Genomic DNA, 21,351 nt, shown 5'->3' with positions numbered 1-21,351 from the left:
ACAAGAGACAATCTACAAATCCTCGAGTGACCCAGTTACCGTAATACGTGTCGGGGGGGTACAGTCGTCTCGGACGTACCCGGCAGCCCGTTGCTAGCGATTTACATAGCCGTGGATCCCGAATCCAGCGATGAATACGGACGTGGAATTTCACATCAGACAAAATTATCCGTGGAATAAACTACCAGCCAACGTCAAACAGGTACCGTCCAGTCCGAGCATGTCCTCACCACACCCTCATTCCCACACGGTTGTGTGTTTATTGGGATTAAAGTGCATCCTCGTCCGGTGGTTCTGTCCTCCATCCCCGCAGCATCACGTCTCCTTTGCGCCAGGGTCCATATCAGGGGTTCACTGTGACCCAAAACACAGACACAGTGTTTAACGTCAGCATTACTGTACATAACCCACATAATATCAGCTCGTCAAGTGTGTGTCATGCATAATCCCGCCCTCTAATCCCACCTCATGGGGTATCAGGGGGCGTAATTCGATATTTCTCTTTAATCCTGTCAATATTTCCCCATTTGCAGAGTCTTGGAAACTCGCAGAGAGAATATGACAAGCATGTGTTGCTGTACAGTATCCGGAACCAGTTACGGTACCGCAATAACCTAGGTGAGTCATTACTGCAGGATCACAGCATATTAATCCAGCATGATTTCCCACAGCCTTGGAGAAATGCATTTTAATGCATTTACTGTCAAGTCCTAAAAAGAGCCTTGTTCTGTTTTTTTAAAACATTGTAATTATTATTAATATTTTAAACAATGTGCGCCCCCTTATAGTAAGGCACGTGAAGAAAGATGAGCGGAAGTATTATGAAGAACTGTTAAAATACAGCCGGGACCACCTCATGTTGTACCCATACCATCTGTCGGACATCATGGTTAAAGGACTGAGAGTTACTCCCTTCTCCTACTACATCAGCATAATGGAGGTGCAGTAAACTCTTTTATTCCTCTGTGAACTCATGCATTTGGTCGTTTGTTTACATTTTGTGTCAGCTTTTCTTCTGTCTTTCTAAGATAAGGTTATTATTGCTAGGTTTGCTACAGAATGTTTGTGGATCTACTTGTGTTTTCACAGTAACCCCCAAAATGACACAATCCCAACAATTACTGAACACAATGAGTCTCATTCACCAGCTGTTCTTCTTAAAACCTACTTAGGTTTGCATGATACTACTATATGACTTATAACAATCTTTTAAACAATTGTTTTCATTAATTTTGAAAGCATTATGGTCTTTTAATAACAGCACACTAACACGTTTGTTAATATCAATTCTGTAACTTAGGAACCATGTTATACAATAATCACAGAAATAATAAAAGATAGGTTGCATCTTTCTGTCGCCATTGTACACTAATTAAGAAAACAAGTCTGAATTGTGAATAATAAAGTCAGGGTGAGGGGCGTAATTAGGAGACAGCCTTCTATCCTTAGACCCCAAATGATTTTTCCATCTTGGGTTTATTAAAACCTAACACTGCTTAGCCCTACTGACAGTTTAAAAGTTACACTATAGTATCTGTCAGCCCTGGGCGCCTCTCATTAGAGTCCCTCTTCACGAAACATGAAGCAGAAGATAATATGGACATGCATGTTATGGTGGAGATAACACGGGCATGGGCATATCCAAATCATAACAGTGTAGCAGCTTGTAGTGAAATACATTCATAGTTGCTGGGCTCTATTCCTAAGTTGCGATGCTAAGCTAATATTGAGTTAAGCTGAAATAGGTTATACTGAAATACCTGAACACTCTTGTCCTGCAGCAGTAGCACAACTCAGACTCGCACAACTCTAGTCATGAGCTACACTGTGAACTGAGATCTGTCATAGCATATGGTTATCATGAGCTGACGTGGTAACATGTCAGTCTAGGTCGTCTTGGTTTATTTATTTATTTTGTACTGATGGAGAAACAAATCTAGTAGTCAGTACACCTAGCACTAAGCATTTGTTTGTGGGGATCTGCTTGGCTTGTTTGTTTTAACACGTGCACCTTAACTATAATTCTGTGTAGAGAACAGTGACAGAATCCTGAGGCATTAGCTAGTTTATGTGGGATTAACTGGGACACCAACCATGGTAGATCATTGAACTCAAGACGTGTAGTAATATGCACAAATTATCCTTTACCAGATGAATCATAAATCTAGGGCCCAGGCCAAGGACCAGTGATTGCTGTTTACTTCCTAATGGTGTGTTGTCCTCATGCTTAAATGTGGTTCTGAGCTAGTAAGAGGTGTAGTTGAGGGCAAAAAGTTGAATCTGAACTATATCTCAAATTGGAAGTGGCATATTTTAAAGTATACTTCATTTCGTGGCTTTGTGGTTTAGCATATCAGAACACCATATTATAAAAGCCTTTTATTGTGATATCGGTCAAGTGCAAACTAATATGGCAAACCTCCCAAAGCAAAACAAATCAACTAAACAATGGGTAAGGAGAACCTGCTTGTTCACTGACACTCCTATGTAACAATGCTGGACAGATACAGTACGAGCAGAGTTGTATAATCCAGGTTCAGAAAGTAAAAGTCCTCACCAGGATTTTGCTCAGGCTTCCTGGATTGTGTTAATTCCACTCATTTTACCTGGATTGCACTAATTAGAAATCTAGCAAGCTTGAGCAAAATCCTGGTGAGGACTTTTACTTTCTGAACCTGGATTATACAACTCTGAGTACGAGTACTGAATTTAAGTGGCAAATGACTGTCCAGTCACATCTATCAGTCTTCGTCTGCTTAAAGAACATTTTAAGAGTTCCATGAATGCTGCATGTTGCGTTTAATGCATCCACGGAACTGCATGTGGAATGAGCTTTCAGTGTTATATTATCTTCATTGTGTTTACAGACCTCAGACTTGCATGGTTATCTTGCCTCCTAAATGCTACTATTAGCATACTATAAAGATCAGCTATAGTCATCATGAATCGGTCCTGATTGCATCCATAGAGGCGCTGCACCCAGGTGTCCTCAATGCATGTGGCGGTAAGCTGCCTGAAGTGTTCGTAATGATCTTTAATCTCTTCTTGAGACAGTGTGTGATTCCTACATGCTTTAAGAAGAGTCCAAGTCCCTAAGTAGCCTGCCATCGCATCACTGTCCAAGTCCCTAAGTAGCCTGCCATCGCATCACTGTCCAAGTCCCTAAGTAGCCTGCCATCGCATGACTGGATTACTGCTTCCCTGTCATGCTGACCTCAATAATCACAGTGCTTCTAGTGGCTGGTCAAAATCCACATTTGTACCTCTCTCAGCAACCATGGACCCTCTCCAATATGCGTACTTCACTGACAGATCCGTCGATGATGCCGTAGCTTAAGTGAAGCACAGCGCTCTCGGACCACGATAAGAAAAACACCTACATGAGAACGTTGTTCACTGACTGCAGCTTGGCTTTCACCACCTTCATCCCAGCCAACCTAACCTCAAATCTCAAGGATTTAGGGTTAAACACTGGTCATATGGATTATGGATTCCCGTCCTGTACTCCCACCACTGTGTCGTTATGCACGACTCGAATATAATTTTTACATTTGCTGATGATGGTACTATCCTGAGACTCATTACAGGTAGTGATGAAACACAGATGAACTTGATGTTCTTGATCAGAATGTGGCAGTGACGGAATCCTCCGTCTCAGCAGTGGTAAGACTGAGAAGATGGTGGTGGATTACAGAAGACTGCAGGGGATGGTCACACGCCCTTATACATCAGCAGGGCTATTGTGGAAAGAGTCAGTAGCATGAAGGTCCTTGGTGTGCACCTCTTTGACTACTTGGTCCCTTCACAGAAGATCGTACATCCTGCAAATGTACACTTCAAGTACATCATAGAGAGCATCCTGATCACATGCATCACTGTCTGTTTTGGAAACTGTACGGCCCTTGGGAGAGTTGCAATTACAGATGGTACGATACCAGTCCTTCTGTACCGATACCAGTCCTTCTGTACCGATCTAATACCGATATCTTGAATTTGAATGTTGCTTGATCTTGATATCGGTCCGATATTGTGTCATTTTAAACTACTGTGGAGCTGTAGTTCATTTCTTTGGGGTAATCTTTTTTGCATGGAATGTATTATACATGAATTTTTTCAAATATCATGCATGGAAATGACAGGTAAATCTAAATAAAATTGCAAAAAACAAAAAAGACTAAAGCATTACATTTTTTGGGTTTCATACAGTCTGTATCTCTCTCTCAGTGAGATGATATTTATTGCCTGTTTATTTATATTTAATCATCCCATTCTTGGTTCTCAGCTGTTGTGTACTCACCCCTAATTCACACATACATACTCTCAGTTCAGCATGGCTAACTCACTCACGGACCCCTGACATCTACACTATACTTTGCGTTTTATTTTTATCTGATGATGATTACAAGATGGTTTTTCTTTCTAGCCAGGCAGACAGGCATTTAGTCAGCTGAAGTTATCTTATTCAGAATTTCCAGTCCACCTTAAAATTCAAAAGGTTAACAGTAAATAACTGCTTTGAATGTTACTAAAGCTATAGAATAATTATCTTCATCAGTTTAGAGAAGGTCAGTGCTTTTCTTGGTTGGTTATTTCTTTCTCATCTCTGGCTTAGGTTATCAAGTATCTCCTTTTCCCCGACCTTGAACTTCTTTTACTTCATGGCTAAATAATTTGTTTTGCTAGATTTATGAACAGATTTATAAACAAATCACAATTGGCTGTGGTGTAATAATGCTAACTAAATGTTTCTGACTTGTTTAATGCTAGCTAATCATCTGTTCCCCAGTTTTGGTCCATACTGGCTTGTCAAAATAGGATAATCTTCATACACGTTTAACATTAGTGTGAAGAAAATGCTACATCTGAAACTCTACTGTGGTGTATAGACTGTATGTACTTGCCTGGCTATTATCACATATGGTGCACTGTTGCATGGCATTGCTATTTTCAGACTGGATTCCTCACAGTAGCAGATCTGTTTCTTTAGAAATTTCTCCACCGATATCTGATCCAGCATTTTTTCACAGATATCGACCCGATAGTGCCATCTCTAGCGAGAACATCCGAATCTGCCAGCGTGACGGGACATCTTTCACACGTGTAGTCTAAGAAAGCCTCTCAAAATGACCATGGCTTTTGGCATGGCTCTGCCACCCTGAACGTTTTACCACAGCATTTAGTCCACAACCAGCAGCTTGAAGAGCTTTAATCCGCAGGCCATCAAGAAGCTGATTAAACTAATCCAGACTCTTCTATTCATATCTTGACTCACATTGATAACTTCACAATCTCCTTTAGTCTCTGTCACTATCACTGTGAGCATACTGAAACATTTCTAATAGTAGTACTATCATGGAACTACCGCTAGACTCCAGTCTTTGTGCAGCTTAATCACTTATTAAACACTCCATATACTTAATATATTTAATGTACCTTAATGTGCAAAATTCTAACCACTGGCACTACTGATTCATCTGCTTATTGTCCTCTCTACAGCCCCTATACTGTTGCACGCAGCTTCTGTCTGTGTGTGTGTGTGTGTGTGTGTGTGTGTGTGTGTGTGTGTGTGTGTGTGTGTGTGTGTGTGTGTGTGTGTGTGTGTGCGCGTGCGAGCGAGCGAGCGTGCGTGTGAGCATGCATTTGCTCACGTTTGACCTGTTCAGAGATCGGATGCACTGACCTATAAACAATCTGCTGTTAAAACAATGAGAATTCTTTTGGTGCTGACTTATCTTCCCACAAATAAAACAGTGGCTAATATGATACTGAAACACTTCAGGATGCTCCAGGATGACGCAGTGACCCCATCCCTTTGCAAGGCTCCTCCACTAATCTCTTATAAATGAAACAAAAAGACTAAAGATGTGTGTGTCAAGAGTGATATAAATGATCATCCAGATATTTACTGTGGAACACATCATGTGATCTACATGTGCTACATGTACATGCATTAGCACAGCCACTGAAATAACTGGCACAAAAAGATGAACTGTCATCACACATTCATCGTTGTGCATTACTGCGGGAGTTATGTACTGCATTACTTCCAAGAGATGTAATTATCTTTATATTGGAGATACTGATTAGTTTTTTTAAAAACCTTAATCAGAAGGAAGGATTTGTCATGTCCAGTGGCAAGGCATTTTAATACTAAAGGACACTGTAATATTGATTATGCCAGCAATGAAATTAGAAAAAAAAAACTGATCTACATTCTTGGAACATTATGGTTTAAAACATTAACCTTTACTATTTATTCAGAAAAAATTTCTTGCACAGTTAATGAAAGACTTTTCTCCGAAATGTCCTGTTTATCTGTGCTCTCTATCTCTCTATCTATCTCTCTCTCTATCTCTTTCTCTCTCTCATATATATATATATATATATATATATATATATATATATATATATATATATATATATATATATATATATATATATATATATATATATATATATACTTGCACATACACACACTCCCCTCTTCACTTCTCCTGCACTAAATATTATTCTGCAGATTCCTGCATTTTTGTATATATTTAGGCTTAAAGTCTAAGTTAGTTAGACTTTTGAGTTGGATTTTTTGTTATTCATATTTATACTTTTGCTGTGCACAGCTGTAGAGCGCCTGAGCGTCACAGGTTTTTCAGTGTTCAACGACAAATAAACATAAAACCAAAATTGTATTTGTGTAGGGGCTTTAAGCCTCATTCAGTACAATTGAATTCAGTACAATACAACATTAATCCATAACACTGATTCAGTCATGATGATTTAGCACATTATTATACCAAAGGGGCTCCTTCACTTTATAATGTAGTGCTGCCTCGTCTGTGAGAGGGAATATGGAGTAACACTGCATGGTCAGTGGAGGGAGATGTTCTCCATCTCTGCTTGGGTCTGAGCTACGTCTTCACGCACTCTCTTCAGCGGAGACATGGCTGCATCGTTGGTGTTGGTGCCATGTCCTGACTGGACTCTCCGTGGAAGATTGAATGCACTCTCTTTATTCTCTGTTCCCAGGACATTATGAACAGTGAGAAGAGTTATGATTCTCTGCCCAACTTCACTGCTGCTGACTGTAAGTTCTCTCCATCTTTACCATCTCCATCTCTCTGTAAGGCTGAAGGTCATTAACGCTTAGTAATTCATAGTCATGCTAACGTCTGATCTTTAGCACCTCTGAATAAAAAGCTCAACCAAAATAAAATAAATGCTGTGATTTGTGATTATTGTAATACATGTACAATAATGTTAGTTATATGTAGTATTACTATAAAACATTTGTATCATTAACATTATAATACATTAATATGACTAATATTGTTAGATGTAGAATAAATATTTCCAGTAAAGGACTGATTCCTTCAGTGGACAAATATTCTCTTTAAGATCAATGAACAAATTCATATGAGGCTTCCACAATTGTGTTTTGTCTGCTTGAGTATAAATAAGATTAGACATTTCCAGCCATTGAAGTTTTGAGAGAGTGCATCAGAGTGAGGTAGGGAGTGAGGATGAGAGTGTCTGAGTGAGGTAAGGAGTGAGGATAAGAGTGCCTGAGTGAGGATGAGAGTGTCTGAGTGTGGTAGGGAGTGAGGATGAGAGTGTCTGAGTGAGGTAAGGAGTGAGGATAAGAGTGTCTGAGTGAGGATGAGAGTGTCTGAGTGTGGTAGGGAGTGAGGATGAGAGTGTCTGAGTGAGGTAAGGAGTGAGGATGAGGGTGTCTGAGTGAGGATGAGAGTGTCTGAGTGTGGTAGGGAGTGAGGATGAGAGTGTCTGAGGATGAGAGTGTCTGAGTGTGGTAGGGAGTGAGGATGAGAGTGTCTGAGTGAGGTAAGGAGTGAGGATAAGAGTGTCTGAGTGAGGATGAGAGTGTCTGAGTGTGGTAGGGAGTGAGGATGAGAGTGTCTGAGTGAGGTAGGGAGTGAGGATGAGTGTCTGAGTGTGGTAGGGAGTGAGGATGAGTGTCTGAGTGTGGTAGGGAGTAAGGATGAGAGTGTCTGAGTGTGGTAAGGAGTGAGGATGAGAGTGTCGGAGTGTGGTAGGGAGTGAGGATGAGAGTGTCTGAGTGTGGTAGGGAGTAAGGATGAGAGTGTCTGAGTGTGGTAAGGAGTGAGGATGAGAGTGTCTGAGTGTGGTAGGGAGTGAGGATGAGAGTGTCGGAGTGAGGTAGGGAGTGAGGATGAGAGTGTCAGAGTGAGGTAGGGAGTGAGGATGAGAGTGTCAGAGTGAGGTAGATGATGGAAGGAACAAGCACAACCCTCTTACAATATGAATAAAATAATTATCTTTGAGATATTGAGTGCTTGACAGCGATTTTTGCTTTAATGCATGTGCAGGGTGGGGTAATTCTATAATGAGTTTCCTAAATTAATTTGGTCTGGGAATAGATTGTTGATTTCTGTTGAGTCTGATTGAGACTTTTAAGTATCGCTTTCTAACTTTGTATGTTTTATTCATAGCAACATGTGTATTATAAGTATAGTAAACTATACTGGTATATACAACTATATAAACAACTATATAGGTATCTGCTGATTGCTGATATCAAAATATAATATATTTGCTTAATAATGATATATCTACATATATTCAATGCACAACATCTGTTTAACCCATTTAGAAAACCTTTTGGTCATGAAAAATCATTATTGATAGAAGTCTCTATTTTAATGTCTTCTGTGTCTCTTTGTGTTGTTAAATTGATTACAGACACTTTTTATATTGTACTATAGAACAGTGGCACCTATAAGGCAGTATCCTAAATAATCGTTATGCACCTTCTGGTTAGCCATGGTGTAAAGCTGCTCTCAGTATTCTAGCTCCACCGTAGCTCTACGCCTGAGCGGTTTGACTCTGGGCTGGTAGAGAGTGTAGTTGGACTGTGGAGCTGGACAGGTAGAAGGACAGGACAGCAGTCTCATCCCAGTCGTCTCTCTCACATCCCTCAGTCTCTAGAACAAATACCTTTTCCTCTCTGCACAGCTCACCCCACAGCAGAAGTGTATAAGCTTAAGATTAAAAAAATGAAAGTACTGACAAGATTTTGAATCCCCAAATTGAGCTCACTAATTAATTCTGCCCGCCGACGACGCTAATTTGCAGAACCAGGCAGATGGAACAAAGTACTCCAGATTACTTTTACCGTCTGACGGAGACATGAGCGCCTCTGCCCCACAGTCTGTGGCAGAGCTTAGCATGTCGAAGTCAGGCCCGTTTCCCCTCAGTGATCACACTCCCTCCAGTGATGGAGTGATCGAGGGAGCAAGGGTGCGAGAGAGTGAACAAGTGTCAGGTGTGAGTGTGAGTAAGATGGAGGCTCCGGGCTTTTTCTGGTGCTATGAATGCTATAGTGCCTGTGTTGGAGGAGTCAGTCCTGGTTTCAGGTCCATGTTTGAGTACTGCTGTTTACCCTTCAGGTCTGAGACTTCTGGGCATCGGGAGGAACCAGTACATTGACCTGATGAATCAGTGCAGGTCGTCCAAAGTAAGAAAAAGAAAACTATATCCTCAGTCTGTCTCCATGTTGTTGCATGTTCATGCAGATATGTTAATGAAGACTCTAGAAGCTGGTTAAGGAATCTGAACACGGTGAATATCCGATTTTTTCCAAATTCGGCTGTTTTCAAGGGACCTAGTGTACATCGAGCAGTGCTCAGGCATGTCCTGTACACATAATGAAATTCTTACACTGTTGCCTAAGGAGCATCTGTCTCCGACCAGAAATTTTTCCGCAGAAAATCAGCGAGGGACCTTCTGCCGACCAAGCCGGTGGAGATCGCTGTAGAGCCCTGGTGGGTGGCGCAGACCGGCTACATCACGGAGGATGACATCAGGGTGAGGGACTGAAAAAGGACAAATTCCTGAGCTCTGGTTTAGATGATTCTTGAAAATGGAATAATTGATACCTCCAACAGAGTACTCAGTAGCTCAGTAGCACTAATTTATGCTGTTTTCAGGGTTTCTGAGGGCAAAACACTTTGACTTAAATTATTTCTGTCAAACATCATGCCATGTTTTTTTTTTGTGTGCGTGTGTTTTTAAACACAAAAACACCACTACATTGTATCTGTAGGCAGATTAAAATGTGTAAAATTGTAAAACGCGAGAGCTTGCTGTTGGGTTGGTGTGTTGTCGTGTCTGAGTGCCTTTATGCTGCTTGATTACAGATCTGCTCCCCAGCAGAGAAGAGGGCTATTGATAAGATGATAGACTCTGGACCCCAGCTGGCTGGATCAATGGAGTTCAACGTGGTCCTCAGTGAGTGTCACTTCCTCTCAGGAGGACACGAACTGCTGCTTCACTGACAGGACGCGGCAGACATAATGAGACACCTCTGTGCATGCTGAAGAACGATGAAGACTTATAGAACAGGCTAATCGAATAGTGGCAACTATCGGGTGTAAGGACTCGAGGCCTGTGATTGGATGATTCATCCACATATTCTGTTCTGGAGAACAGGGGAACTCCAGGTGGAGCTGTAAAATGGCGGTTCTAGCTTCAACACTGCTTACTTTGGCAGTCAGGCACTAATAACATTCTGATGAACTGAAGGACATTGATAACAACCATTATCACTTCATGTTTTTGTTCATTTCCTCTCAAAGGCCTGTATAACAGGGGCTATATATACCTTGATGTGCCCATCTCAGATGACAGTTGTATATCAGGTAAGTACTTATCAGCTGAAACAGTACAGCTTTAGTTCTGGGCCTTTCCACTAATGTGTGGTATTAGACCCATAGACTGTTTACATGCAGTAACCCTTTTAAAAGCTTTTAGCTTATCACGGCCAGGCAGCAATTCTCTGAGCCGCAGTTTGTGTGTAATAGTGGCTAGAAGCATCAATGGCCCCCAGGGGGAAAATGGGATAATTACACGTCCATTTGGAGAAATGGCAGAGAAAACATTTGAGCTGTAGTGGCATTGGGCTTCCCAGCAGACACCCCACACCTCTCCCTTTGACTCGTGTGTGTTCACAGTGCCACCACTGGAGGGATTCGTCATGAACAGGGTCCAGGGCGATTATTTCGAGACGCTCTTGTACAAAATCTTTGTGTCTATTGATGAACAGACTAATGTGTCGGAGGTATGTGCCCATTTTATAACATGCTTTCTAAATGAACCGCTTGGTTGTTGTATCTCTTTGTCTCTCTATGGTGTTTCCTGTAACATTCTAATAATTATAATTTAATAATAATAATTTTTTTAAGTTACTTGTTGCTTTTTGTGCTCTCAGCTGGCTAATGTACTGGAGATTGACTTGGGCCTGGTGAAGGTATGTGTTTTGATGTGATTTTCATAGTATGTTGGATATAAAATGGTGCCACTCGTACTGACTGAAAGGCACATCTGTTCCTGCTGCTGACAAAATGATGAGGCACATTTTCAAACCCACTGCACGTCTGATAGTTTCTAAATAAGTCTTTAAGCCTCGGGTGTGGGAATGTGGGCAGATTCAGTATGTTTTCTCCAAATATGGCAAGAAATACATTTTCTTTGTACATATTAAACCCAATTTCATCAGCAGGCAGAGTGGGAAAACATGTTTGTTTTGGTACATTATGATCACTTAATTCCTTTTATTTAAAATGCCAATCTGAAAGAGAACCTCATCTTTGCCAGTGAATTTAATTTTTCACTTGAGGCTGTCAACATTCATATTCATTATCTTGATATTTTTCTAAGACGGGTGGGATCAAATGTACATCGCCCCAGTCCTCTATTTCTATTACTCGAATCCATTTATTCAGTTAAGTTAATGGCAATGGATGTGACTAAATGAATATATAAAAATGAAATAAATAAATGTGTGTGTATTGGTGTTGGTGTGTGAGTGCGGGTCTGAAAACATCACAACACAGAGCACACGTACACAGCATTGCAGCGGCCTACATACTTGTTTGTGATTTGTAGAGATTGAACCACAGACCTTGTCAGATCATATTCCTATTCCCCATGGCGTGGTCCCAGACCTGTAAAATGGTCTTTCTCTGATTGTTGAATCCCCTGTACTTTGACCTATTTCCCCTCAACACTATTCCCTCTGTTTGAGAGCCAACACAGTTTTATCTCCACGTGTGAATGTTCTCCTATTTTAGTTTTCATCCCTCTTCTTGGTGTGTTAGTTTGTTAGTAGCTGTGGGTTTCTAAATGCCTCCAAGTATAGGAAAACAGTTAGAAAGAAATGCAATAATTATTAGTTTTTATCAGCATGTTCTTAGCAATTACTTATTGTTGGCTGTATATATCTAGTAGGGCCTAGTCGTTATTGAGATGATTCATGCCAGTTACCTTCACCTGTGGGAATAGCGAATATTCAGTTGATGGTAAAATGTGATTTCCCTGTTTGTTTTGTTTTAAGCGTATGGGAATGATTGTTCTGAACGTGTGAACTGTGTGTCCTGAATGCAGAATGCAGTGTCAATGTACTGCCGCCTGGGTTTTGCCATAAAGAAAGGTCAGGTGATCAGCCCTGAACAGCTGCACCTCTCATGGAAAAGCGCTCCCTCCATCAACAGACTAAAGTACGTCAGTTATAAACCAATGATTTTGTTGATAACTGATTGTTCTGTGGGAGAACAATCCCCACAGTTTTTCCACAGTAAAAATCGTATTTCAGAGCTATAGCTAAGAGCAGTTTGAGTGGTTCAGGTCCGGTGGTTCTTCAGCTGGTCTGCTCATGTTCTCAGGGGCACCATGGACCCTCAGAAGATGCTGCTGTCCTGGGAGGGAGGCAGTCCGGTAATGGAGGCGGGCTCCTCCGCTACTGACACGGACACCACTAGTCTGGAGGACCAAGGTGAGAGGGCTCTCCTCAGGGACAAGGATGATGTATCCTTGGCTCAACCACAACCACAGCAGAGATATAAGTTCTGGTTTGAACATTTATCGACACTATAGCCACGTTAGACTATTGCCATGACAGAAATCGTGTTGAATGTTGTGCTCTATCGTAGACACAGCCAGCGTGAGCAGTCTAAGTATTCCTGCAGCTCCGACCAAGAGAATCGCTTTTCTGTTTGACTCCACCCTCACTGCCTTCCTTATGATGGGTAACCTTTCCCCTGTGAGTGACCAATACCTGCACAATGCTTTTGCGAAACAGCTGTCCGTTTGACAACCTGGCGATATTAAATGATTTCATTATGTTATTATACTGCCCTTGCACAATTTTGATTGTCACATTAATCATTTTAACTCTGGCATGTATCAGAACATGTGCTTGGTTTAACGTCGTGACCCCCAAGTGCTAAAAATGGATGGTCTATTTTCTCAGAACTTAAAGAGCCATGCAGTGACCATGTTTGAAGTGGGGAAGCTGTCTGATGAGACCCTGGACAGTTTTCTGATGGAACTGGAGAAGGTAAGACCTTCATTACTGGGTGCCAGGGGAAATGTGCCTTTCACAGGAGACAACCAATCTCATCCTGTGTGCTCACACACTGCGAGTGGGGCCATGACCAGGGAAGCTCTGTGACTGATTATGCAAGATACACACTCATCTACTTCACTCTGCCCCAGTCCCCATTTCTTAGCACACACAAGCAGACCAACTCAGTGTTTAATTTTATATCCTATTTCTTTTAAACCCAAAGATGTACACACATTGTGTGTGATAGTTAGTCCATTCAACTTTTTTTGACTAAAGTACTTAACAATTTAGTTGATAAGACACCACATACGTGACAACAGCATGAAACTTACAGACACATTGGCATCCCTGAGACATACTGGTCACCTGCTTTGTATATTAACATAATATTTTTTTAAGTGTTAATGTATAAAGCTATGTTTTAGGTTTTGACTTGAAAACACTGCGGGATCACATCTAACGTTCAGTGGTAGCTGCTCCTTTGTGCAGTGACTTCAAAGGCTCGATCACCTTTGAGCTTCAGACGAGACTGTGGAAGTCTGAAATAACTGATCCCAAGACTTCAGAGACCTATGACTGAGTAAGCTTGGAGCAAGTCACCAAAATGAGAATGGGCCTCCAGCCTCCCAAAACTTTCACAATCAATAAAAGAACCTCGAATTGGATCCTATAATAGACAAGAAGCCGGTGGAGACGGGCCCAACTGGGGTGATGTGACCGCTTTCCTGGGTGCCAGTGAGTAGTCTAGCAGCCGCATGCTATACTACAAATGAGCTGAGGAGAACTTGCTACAACAAATTGAAAATGTCAAAAATAAATAAATTGCTCTCCATTGATAAAAGCTACTCTTGACAAGTTATACCTGAGGTCAGGATGATTAAAATAAATTTAAAAAAATCTCATATGTCATTTATCATCGTCTTACTACACTTCAGGTATTCTGATACACAGGTCGTGAACTTGAAGATGCCAAATAACTTCTGTTTATTTTTCATTCAATTATACAAATTATTCTCCATCCAGTATTATATATCATTGTGGCACTCACTCAGATGCATCAGATGGGTCAACCACAGTGGGATGCTTAAATGTCATCAGCATAGCAATGGGAAAAAGATACCATACTTCTGAATAGTATTACCCAATGGAAACATACATAGTGAGAACGACATGGCCCCTCATTTTTTTTATACCCTTATACCCTCGAGGAATCCCCCAGCTGAATGTGCAACCAGAAGAAAAGAAATTGCCAGTCATGTGCTCAAGGCATTCAGTTCAGATCTCAGGATCTGTGGTGTCAAAAGCTGCACAGAGGACTATGATAGCAGTGTTAATAGAATCAACATAAAGTCATTCGTCACCCTTAACAAGGCAGTCTCTTTTGCATGAAGTGCATTAAATCACAATGGAAATTTTACACTTTTTTTTGTCAGGTATGAACAAAGTTAAGTTTCTCTGAAACTTTCTTGAGGAATCATAAATAGGAAATGGGTGAAAAGTGACTAAGAATTCTGGGATACGTGTTGTTTTATTTTGGGATGAAGCCGCACTAACGTGTGTTTGAAACACGCAGGAAGATCCTGACGTTAAAGAGGTGTTTCACAGAAAGTCCAGTGCATGTTGTGGCTGATGTGTTCTGGTGTTTGCCAGGTGGAGAGCACTGCTGAAGGAGAAGCCCAGAGGTATTTTGATCATGCACTGACCCTCAGGAACACTATATTATTTCTGCGCTACAACAAGGAGCTCACCCCCGATCAGAGTCCTGACATACCGAATATAGGTAATCCACCGATTAATCTACCAAATATAGGTAATCCACCGATTAATCTACCAAATATAGGTAATCCACCGATTAATCTACCAAATATAGGTAATCCACCGATTAATCTACCGATGGGTCTCGGTCCTGGTTTCTGCCAAATTGACAGGAGCATTGTGAATTTGAAGTTGTGTGTTTTGGTGTTAACAGTAATTGTTAATTTGATGTGTTGATGCTATCAGAACAATTCCTTGTAATGATATTTAAATTAGACTCCGTCGCGTTTTTGGGTTACTAATGCTAGTTCTGTCATGCTTTCTGATGCTAGTACTAGTGCTGATACTAGTGTCTCTGTGTTAACACAGTGTTGTACAGATTAATGAACATTTGATTTCACATCCAAGTATGGAAACTGTTTCTTGCATATAAACAGGCTAGCTAGAGTGTGTGTGTGTGTGTGTGTGTGTGTGTATGTGTGTGTGTGTGTGTGTGTGTGTGTGTGTGTGTGTGTGTGTGTGTGTGTGTGTGTTCTCTCCAGGCCTGCCCTTGGACCTGCTCCGCTGTGAGAGTCTGCTGGGATTGGATCCTGCCACCTGCAGCCGTGTGCTCAACAAGAACTACAAACTGCTGGTTTCCATGGCACCACTAAGCAATGAGATCCGGCCAATCAGCAGCTGTACACCTCAGGTAGCCCCCGCCTCCTTTGAAGGCTGTATTAGGCACCACAGGCAAGGCGGCAGTCTCCTGCTGAAATTCCCATCATTTTGTCTGTAGGTGTGCGTGTGCATGCATCTGCTGTGTGTGTGTGTGTGTGTGTGTGTGTGTGTGTGTGTGTGTGTGTGTGTGTGTGTGTACACGTTTCTGTTTGTGTGTGTGTCTACATGCAATTTCGTTGGCAAAACTGTTTGATCAGGCTGAAAGGTTTTGCATAGATTTGTTTGGTGTAAGAGATTGTTGGAGGATTTCTCTACTATAGGTAGTAAAATTTCACATCCATTGACAACCATCAGAGCTCTCTCTCTCTTTCTCTCTCTCTCTCGCTCTCTCTCATATAAGCATAAAATTTATAGTATACCGAGGTCAGAGCTCAGTTAATTATAATAATTTATTATAATTATAACATAATTCGCAAAATGGCTTATTTGAACCTTAGACCAGTGCACCCAAGGACACTGAAGTGTATGTCCATGTGTAATCATCCAACCTTTCATCTAAATCTGTTCTCCACGCATCTGTCATTGCGGGAACTTGGACTTCCAAAAGAGTGTCATAAATCTCCAATATCATACCTCTTTAAATCTCAGCCCAGTTAAGCATGTCATGCATTATGGTGAATTGGGAGTTGAGGGAGATTAGAGGTACAGGATTTAATCAAATGTTTGACTTCAGTTATTTTTAGTGCCGAGTGTAGTTCTCAACCTAGAACGTAGAGATAAGGCACTATTAAACGTGGAAGGTGAGAATATGGCACTTCAGGGAAATGAGTCGAGTAAAGTTTTTGAAACCATACACACGAGGATCTTCATCCATATTTGAAGTGCTTTACTAGCTGTTGTTGGCTATCCTGCTTCAATGTAGGGGAGGAGAAGAACACAGGAGAGATGTTAAAGCTACTGGCTAGCAGCAGGTGGCCACAATTTTAACCTAATCTATATCTATATCTTATTATTGTGCGCTGCACAATAATATGCTTGAAGATTTGGTCATTCTTAGCACCTTCCTTTTTTGGGTTTCTGTAATTGCTTCTTGTCAATATGGGCTGCCTCGGGTCATTGAAATGAAAATAAAAACTTAAAATATTTTAATATAAAACCTTACCTGGTTTTTAACCTTTGTATCTTGAAGCTTTTAACACTAATGCATGTAATTATTTTGGCATGTGTGATTGATTGAAGAGTAGTAGTGATGAGATGGGCCTTTCTTGCAGCACATTGGTCCAGCCATCCCTGAGGTCAGCTCCATCTGGTTTAAGCTGTACCTGTACCATGTGACTGGCCAGGGTCCTCCCTCACTGCTGCTGTCCAAGGGCTCCAGGCTGCGCAAGCTGCCGGACATCTTCCAGGTCAGTGTCATGCATCTGCGCATAATACAGATTGCTTGTGTTTCTGGTCTGTGACTAGGGTCGTTGGGTATAGTTTCAAGGGATGTGGTTTTGTTAGGCCTATGACAGGCTCCTGATCACCTCCTGGGGTCACGACCCTGGCGTGGTTCCCACATCAAACGTGCTGACAATGCTGAATGATGCCTTGACTCACTCTGCGGTGCTTATTCAGGTAAAGCGTACTAGTGATGCCCAAGGAAACCCCCCCCCCCCCCCTACATGTGCACACCTTTTAATTTGTACATATATATACTGCACAGAGGCCTCCATTTACCGGACCCCATCTCTCTCCACAGGGTCATGGCATGCATGGCCAAGGGGACACAGTTCACATCCCCTTTCCTTTTGATGACGAGGACCTCAAAGGAGGTACGTTGCTTCACACACCCTCACACACACCCTCACGAACCGCGACGTCGCCGCATACTTGACCACTTCCTCTCCGATGCCCGTCTCCCGCCCTAGAGTTCTCCTACTCGAACATGTGTGTGCACAAGGTGCTGAAGACCCTGCGGGCCAAGGTGGACCTGGAGCACCAGTGTGGCTACGTCACCATGCTGAACTGTAACAACAGACACCGGCACCGGCCCAGCGATGCTGACGCAGGGGGTGAGCGCCACCGGGCCGATGGTCCGATTAGGAAGAGACCTTTAAAACAATCGTTAGTCAGCACTTGAGAGCTAATCGACTAGAGTAAATTACATTAGAATAAAAAATAACTGCCAAATGTTTGCTGCTGTCTTTTTATAGGACAGGGTTTTTTTTTTTTTTGGTTTCTAATTCACTTAGTCTTTTAATTGCCCTCTCTATATCTGATTACATTACGCCTGGCTCTGATCTGTGCACATCCCTTCTTGTTACTGAGTGCAATGTGTGTTTTGTCAGGAGATTCAGACCTTGGTACAGGTTTCGATGGGAATGGAAGCAACGAGTCTTTTGAGCTAGTGACTGAGGAGAACAATGACGGTACCAAGAAACAGGGGACAGAAGGTACGTCTGGCCCTCGCCCTCAGAGAGGCTGCCTAACTAATGTAGATGACCCTTGGAGCTGCTCAATGGAAACTCTGTGTCCTTTTTACGTGGCAGGACTTATGTATCAAAGTTTGCCCATTTGATTCATGTGTGTGCGCCTTTATAGTGTCTTCCAGTGAAGATGAGTGGGTCCCCCTGGAGCTGTGCTTTGGCATGCCCCTGTTCAGCTCTGAACTTAACCGCAAAGTATGTGAGAGGATTGTCTTGCACAAACTCTGCAGCAAAGACAGGTAACCCTTGAAATCTGGAGACCTGAATAAATCGTAGTAGATACCCTAAAGCAGGGTGTATTAATATGGAAGACTATGGTAATTGATCAAGAAATGCTTTTTGCTTGTGCCTCTAGTCTTCAAGAGCTGCTACACTCTAGCCGAAAACTGTCCTTGCAAGTTCTAAGTTTTGTCCAGTCATTCCAGGTAAAGCTAAATAAAGTTTGCTGATTTATAATGTGTCATTGGCTATCGTGTGTTCACTCTGTTTTTAATGTGATCTGATTGGTTTGTTTTTTCCAACTCTTAGGATGGCAGCCAGCCTGCTGACCCAGACAGTGGGGTGTCGGGCCCCCTCAGTCAGCCCCCAGCCGAGGCTGGCGTACCCTTGCCTGCCCTCAACCTTCTTTTTAAGGACGGCCAGCTCAAGGAGTGGAGTGGCCGAGCCCCGCCCTCCCTCCACATCTCCACCATACAGAGAGACCAGCCCACATAAAACCACTCCTTCAAAAAAAAAGTGTTCACCAATCCTTGTTCAGCCTCACACCACATCCCACCCATCCTGATCGATTCCCGAGTCGCCCGTGTTGCTGTCTCGGCTCCGTTGTGCATTCAGCCCAGCGTTTCAGTGCCCTTGCTAAATCTGGATGTTTCTATCGACCGAGCCGAGAGCAACACTAGCACTTTCAGTGAGATGGGCTTGATCAACCTTCTAATCTCTCATATTATCAAGAATCAAATATCATCTCATTCAAAAGATGAGATTCTTTTTCAATATAAATATACAAAATATTCTCACAAAAGCGTGACTTATTTCATGTATATGGACTTTGCTTGGAACACGTAGGACCAAACCTGTGGTTGGATGAAGTCAACCAGGTCTCTTGTTTCTGCCTCTTTGTACCGTCATGTGGTGTGGCCCTATGCATGATAATCATTGCACAAAATCTCAGAAGAGCAATTTGTCTGATTGAGCTGGGTATGCAACAATGAAAATGGAATTTTTCCTTTCGCACAAAATCTGTGGATGGTTGGATTGTGCATTTGCAATTATCATTTAGGTTTTTTTCCATTTGCAAAATATTCCTTCACCATTTTGGGGTAACCACGGAGCATAGGAGCATCTTATACTTTCAAAATTTTTTTCTTTACTGTGTGGTAACACCAAAGATTAATCTTTTTTACATTTTTTTACAGCAATTTTAGTATGTTTTTATTTTATTTTGCAGCCTTATAAATGAGTTGCACGGTGCCCAGTAGACTGCAGTCAGCTCTGTGCTTGTGCTCTGGGCCTCTTCATTGGCCAGTTTAAAGGATACTCATTTGGACTGAGTTTACAACTACTGTGTTATAGTCCAGAGAGTACCAAAACCCGGGAGTGGGGCTACTATAAACATGGAAAACCATTCATCTCTTTAATAGGTGTTCTATATCAATGAGAGTTTAGGGAGTTTAGAAGTGATAATGTAGCTTTGCTACAGTGTTGAAAGATTTAGATCCGTGACCTGACATCACCACTTTTTCTAATTTTGATTTGGCCTTTCCTAGGAATGCTGGGGGTATTTCCTTATTTGAATTATGTAGTAGTGATTGTTGACTATGGCGATTATGATGATGTTGACGAGAGTGCAAAAGATAAATAAGAGATCTTGGTGCAGCATGACCATTGTGTGTGTGTAGTGTACACCGCTCTCACACCCTCATCCAAGTCTCCCCTCATTCCCTCCACCCCTTCCAGTGGTCTCCCCTCTCATCCCATCCATAGCTCACCCCTAGATAAGCAAGACGAACAGTTTCCCAGTTCTTTACCAAGCCATCTCAGTGTTAGAGAAGAACTGTTAGTTTTATAAAGTCACCCTGCGTTTTAGGAACTCTTTGTTGTAGTGTGTTTGATGGGATTGTGCATAATTCTCTTGTAATCAAATGGGTACAAAAGTGACATTTCGCCCCACCCTCAAAAAATATAATAACGCACCAATATGTAAAAAGTATATGATAAAACATGAATAAATAAATATGTTACAACAACCATCCCCTAAAAGGTACTAAAATGTATGCAGTCTTTGCGTGAGGGAGTGTGAGATGGGAACTGTTTTCCTGGGGTGGTTTCAGGATTGGTCATAGCCTGGTGTGTTTCCCATTGCCACCGGTAACTGTAATTACTATGGCAACACAAATGCAGCATGTCACCAGGGGGCAGCTAGGTTCCAAAATAGGTCGCGTCACTGGAGGATAACGCATATAAATGCAGAAGACTGAGCACAGTTAAGGCATGAGATGAGACAACACTGCAGGGTGGGACTTGATGATTATGACTAATGAGTGATCTGTTATCTTGTTGTACCAGAATGCCACCCCCCCTTACTGTGGTCTAGAATACATATTGCTAAACATATTCCTGATGTTGCTGTGTCTTGAAAATTGTTTACCTTTTGACAGGAATCATCACGCCGTTTTAAAAACTGAATCTTTAAGCAGATTACTCTTTATTTATCAATAATATTCACTTCTTGTTTATTTATTTTCTTTTTAGAAAAACAATTATCTGACAAGCCAGGTTATTTGTAGACCTTAAGGATTTATTCTTTTGCTTCTTAATAGTTACTTATTTCTCTGGGGCCTCTTAACTGTGTGAGAAATTCTAAGCAGCTGGTGGTGGGAGAATACTTACATTTACATGGTAATACTTGGTATTATCATCTTTTACCCTGATGGCAGACAGTGTTTTGTTTATATCTCTGTATGTCTTAACACTAAGCCGTACCTAATACTCCCTTGAAGTGATCTAGACAAATGCTGGTGAATAGTGTGTGTGTGTGTGTGTGTGTGTGTGTGTGTGTGTGTGAGAGAGAGAGAGAGAGAGAGAACACAC

At 41.7% G+C, this 21,351-nt stretch overlaps 1 protein-coding gene across 2 annotated transcripts; it reads left to right on the top strand.

The window, feature by feature from the left end:
- Positions 1–61: 61 nt before the first annotated feature.
- fam91a1 (family with sequence similarity 91 member A1) lies at positions 62–20,828 on the top strand. 2 transcript variants are annotated; one of them, XM_077008576.1, is made up of 24 exons: positions 62–202; positions 534–618; positions 789–940; positions 7,024–7,081; positions 9,423–9,490; positions 9,727–9,840; positions 10,173–10,263; positions 10,611–10,673; positions 10,986–11,092; positions 11,243–11,281; positions 12,418–12,530; positions 12,696–12,805; positions 12,963–13,072; positions 13,283–13,369; positions 15,029–15,158; positions 15,676–15,824; positions 17,065–17,199; positions 17,297–17,410; positions 17,535–17,607; positions 17,704–17,847; positions 18,127–18,228; positions 18,377–18,500; positions 18,617–18,686; positions 18,790–20,828. In XM_077008576.1, exons 1-24 carry the CDS (start codon positions 131–133, stop codon positions 18,973–18,975), a joined length of 2,496 nt encoding a protein of 831 aa, XP_076864691.1. In that variant the 5' UTR covers positions 62–130; the 3' UTR covers positions 18,976–20,828. The 2 variants fall into 2 exon arrangements, with proteins under 2 accessions (XP_076864691.1, XP_076864690.1); XM_077008575.1 differs by having other exon boundaries at positions 18,124–18,228; positions 18,790–20,825.
- Positions 20,829–21,351: the final 523 nt, after the last annotated feature.

Source organism: Brachyhypopomus gauderio, chromosome 6 (assembly GCF_052324685.1).
Source record: "Brachyhypopomus gauderio isolate BG-103 chromosome 6, BGAUD_0.2, whole genome shotgun sequence".
NCBI lineage: Eukaryota > Metazoa > Chordata > Actinopteri > Gymnotiformes > Hypopomidae > Brachyhypopomus > Brachyhypopomus gauderio.
The sequence above is the reverse complement of the archived record's forward strand: the minus strand, read 5'-3'. Positions and strand labels throughout refer to the sequence as shown.

Coding starts and splice junctions, on each gene's coding strand:
- fam91a1 (XM_077008575.1), top strand. CDS start 131: ATGAATACGGACGTGGAATTTCACATCAGACAAAATTATCCGTGGAAT. Junction 13,073..13,282: donor TGATGGGTAACCTTTCCCCT/GTGAGTGACCAA, acceptor CTATTTTCTCAG/AACTTAAAGAGCCATGCAGT. Junction 13,370..15,028: donor TTCTGATGGAACTGGAGAAG/GTAAGACCTTCA, acceptor GGTGTTTGCCAG/GTGGAGAGCACTGCTGAAGG.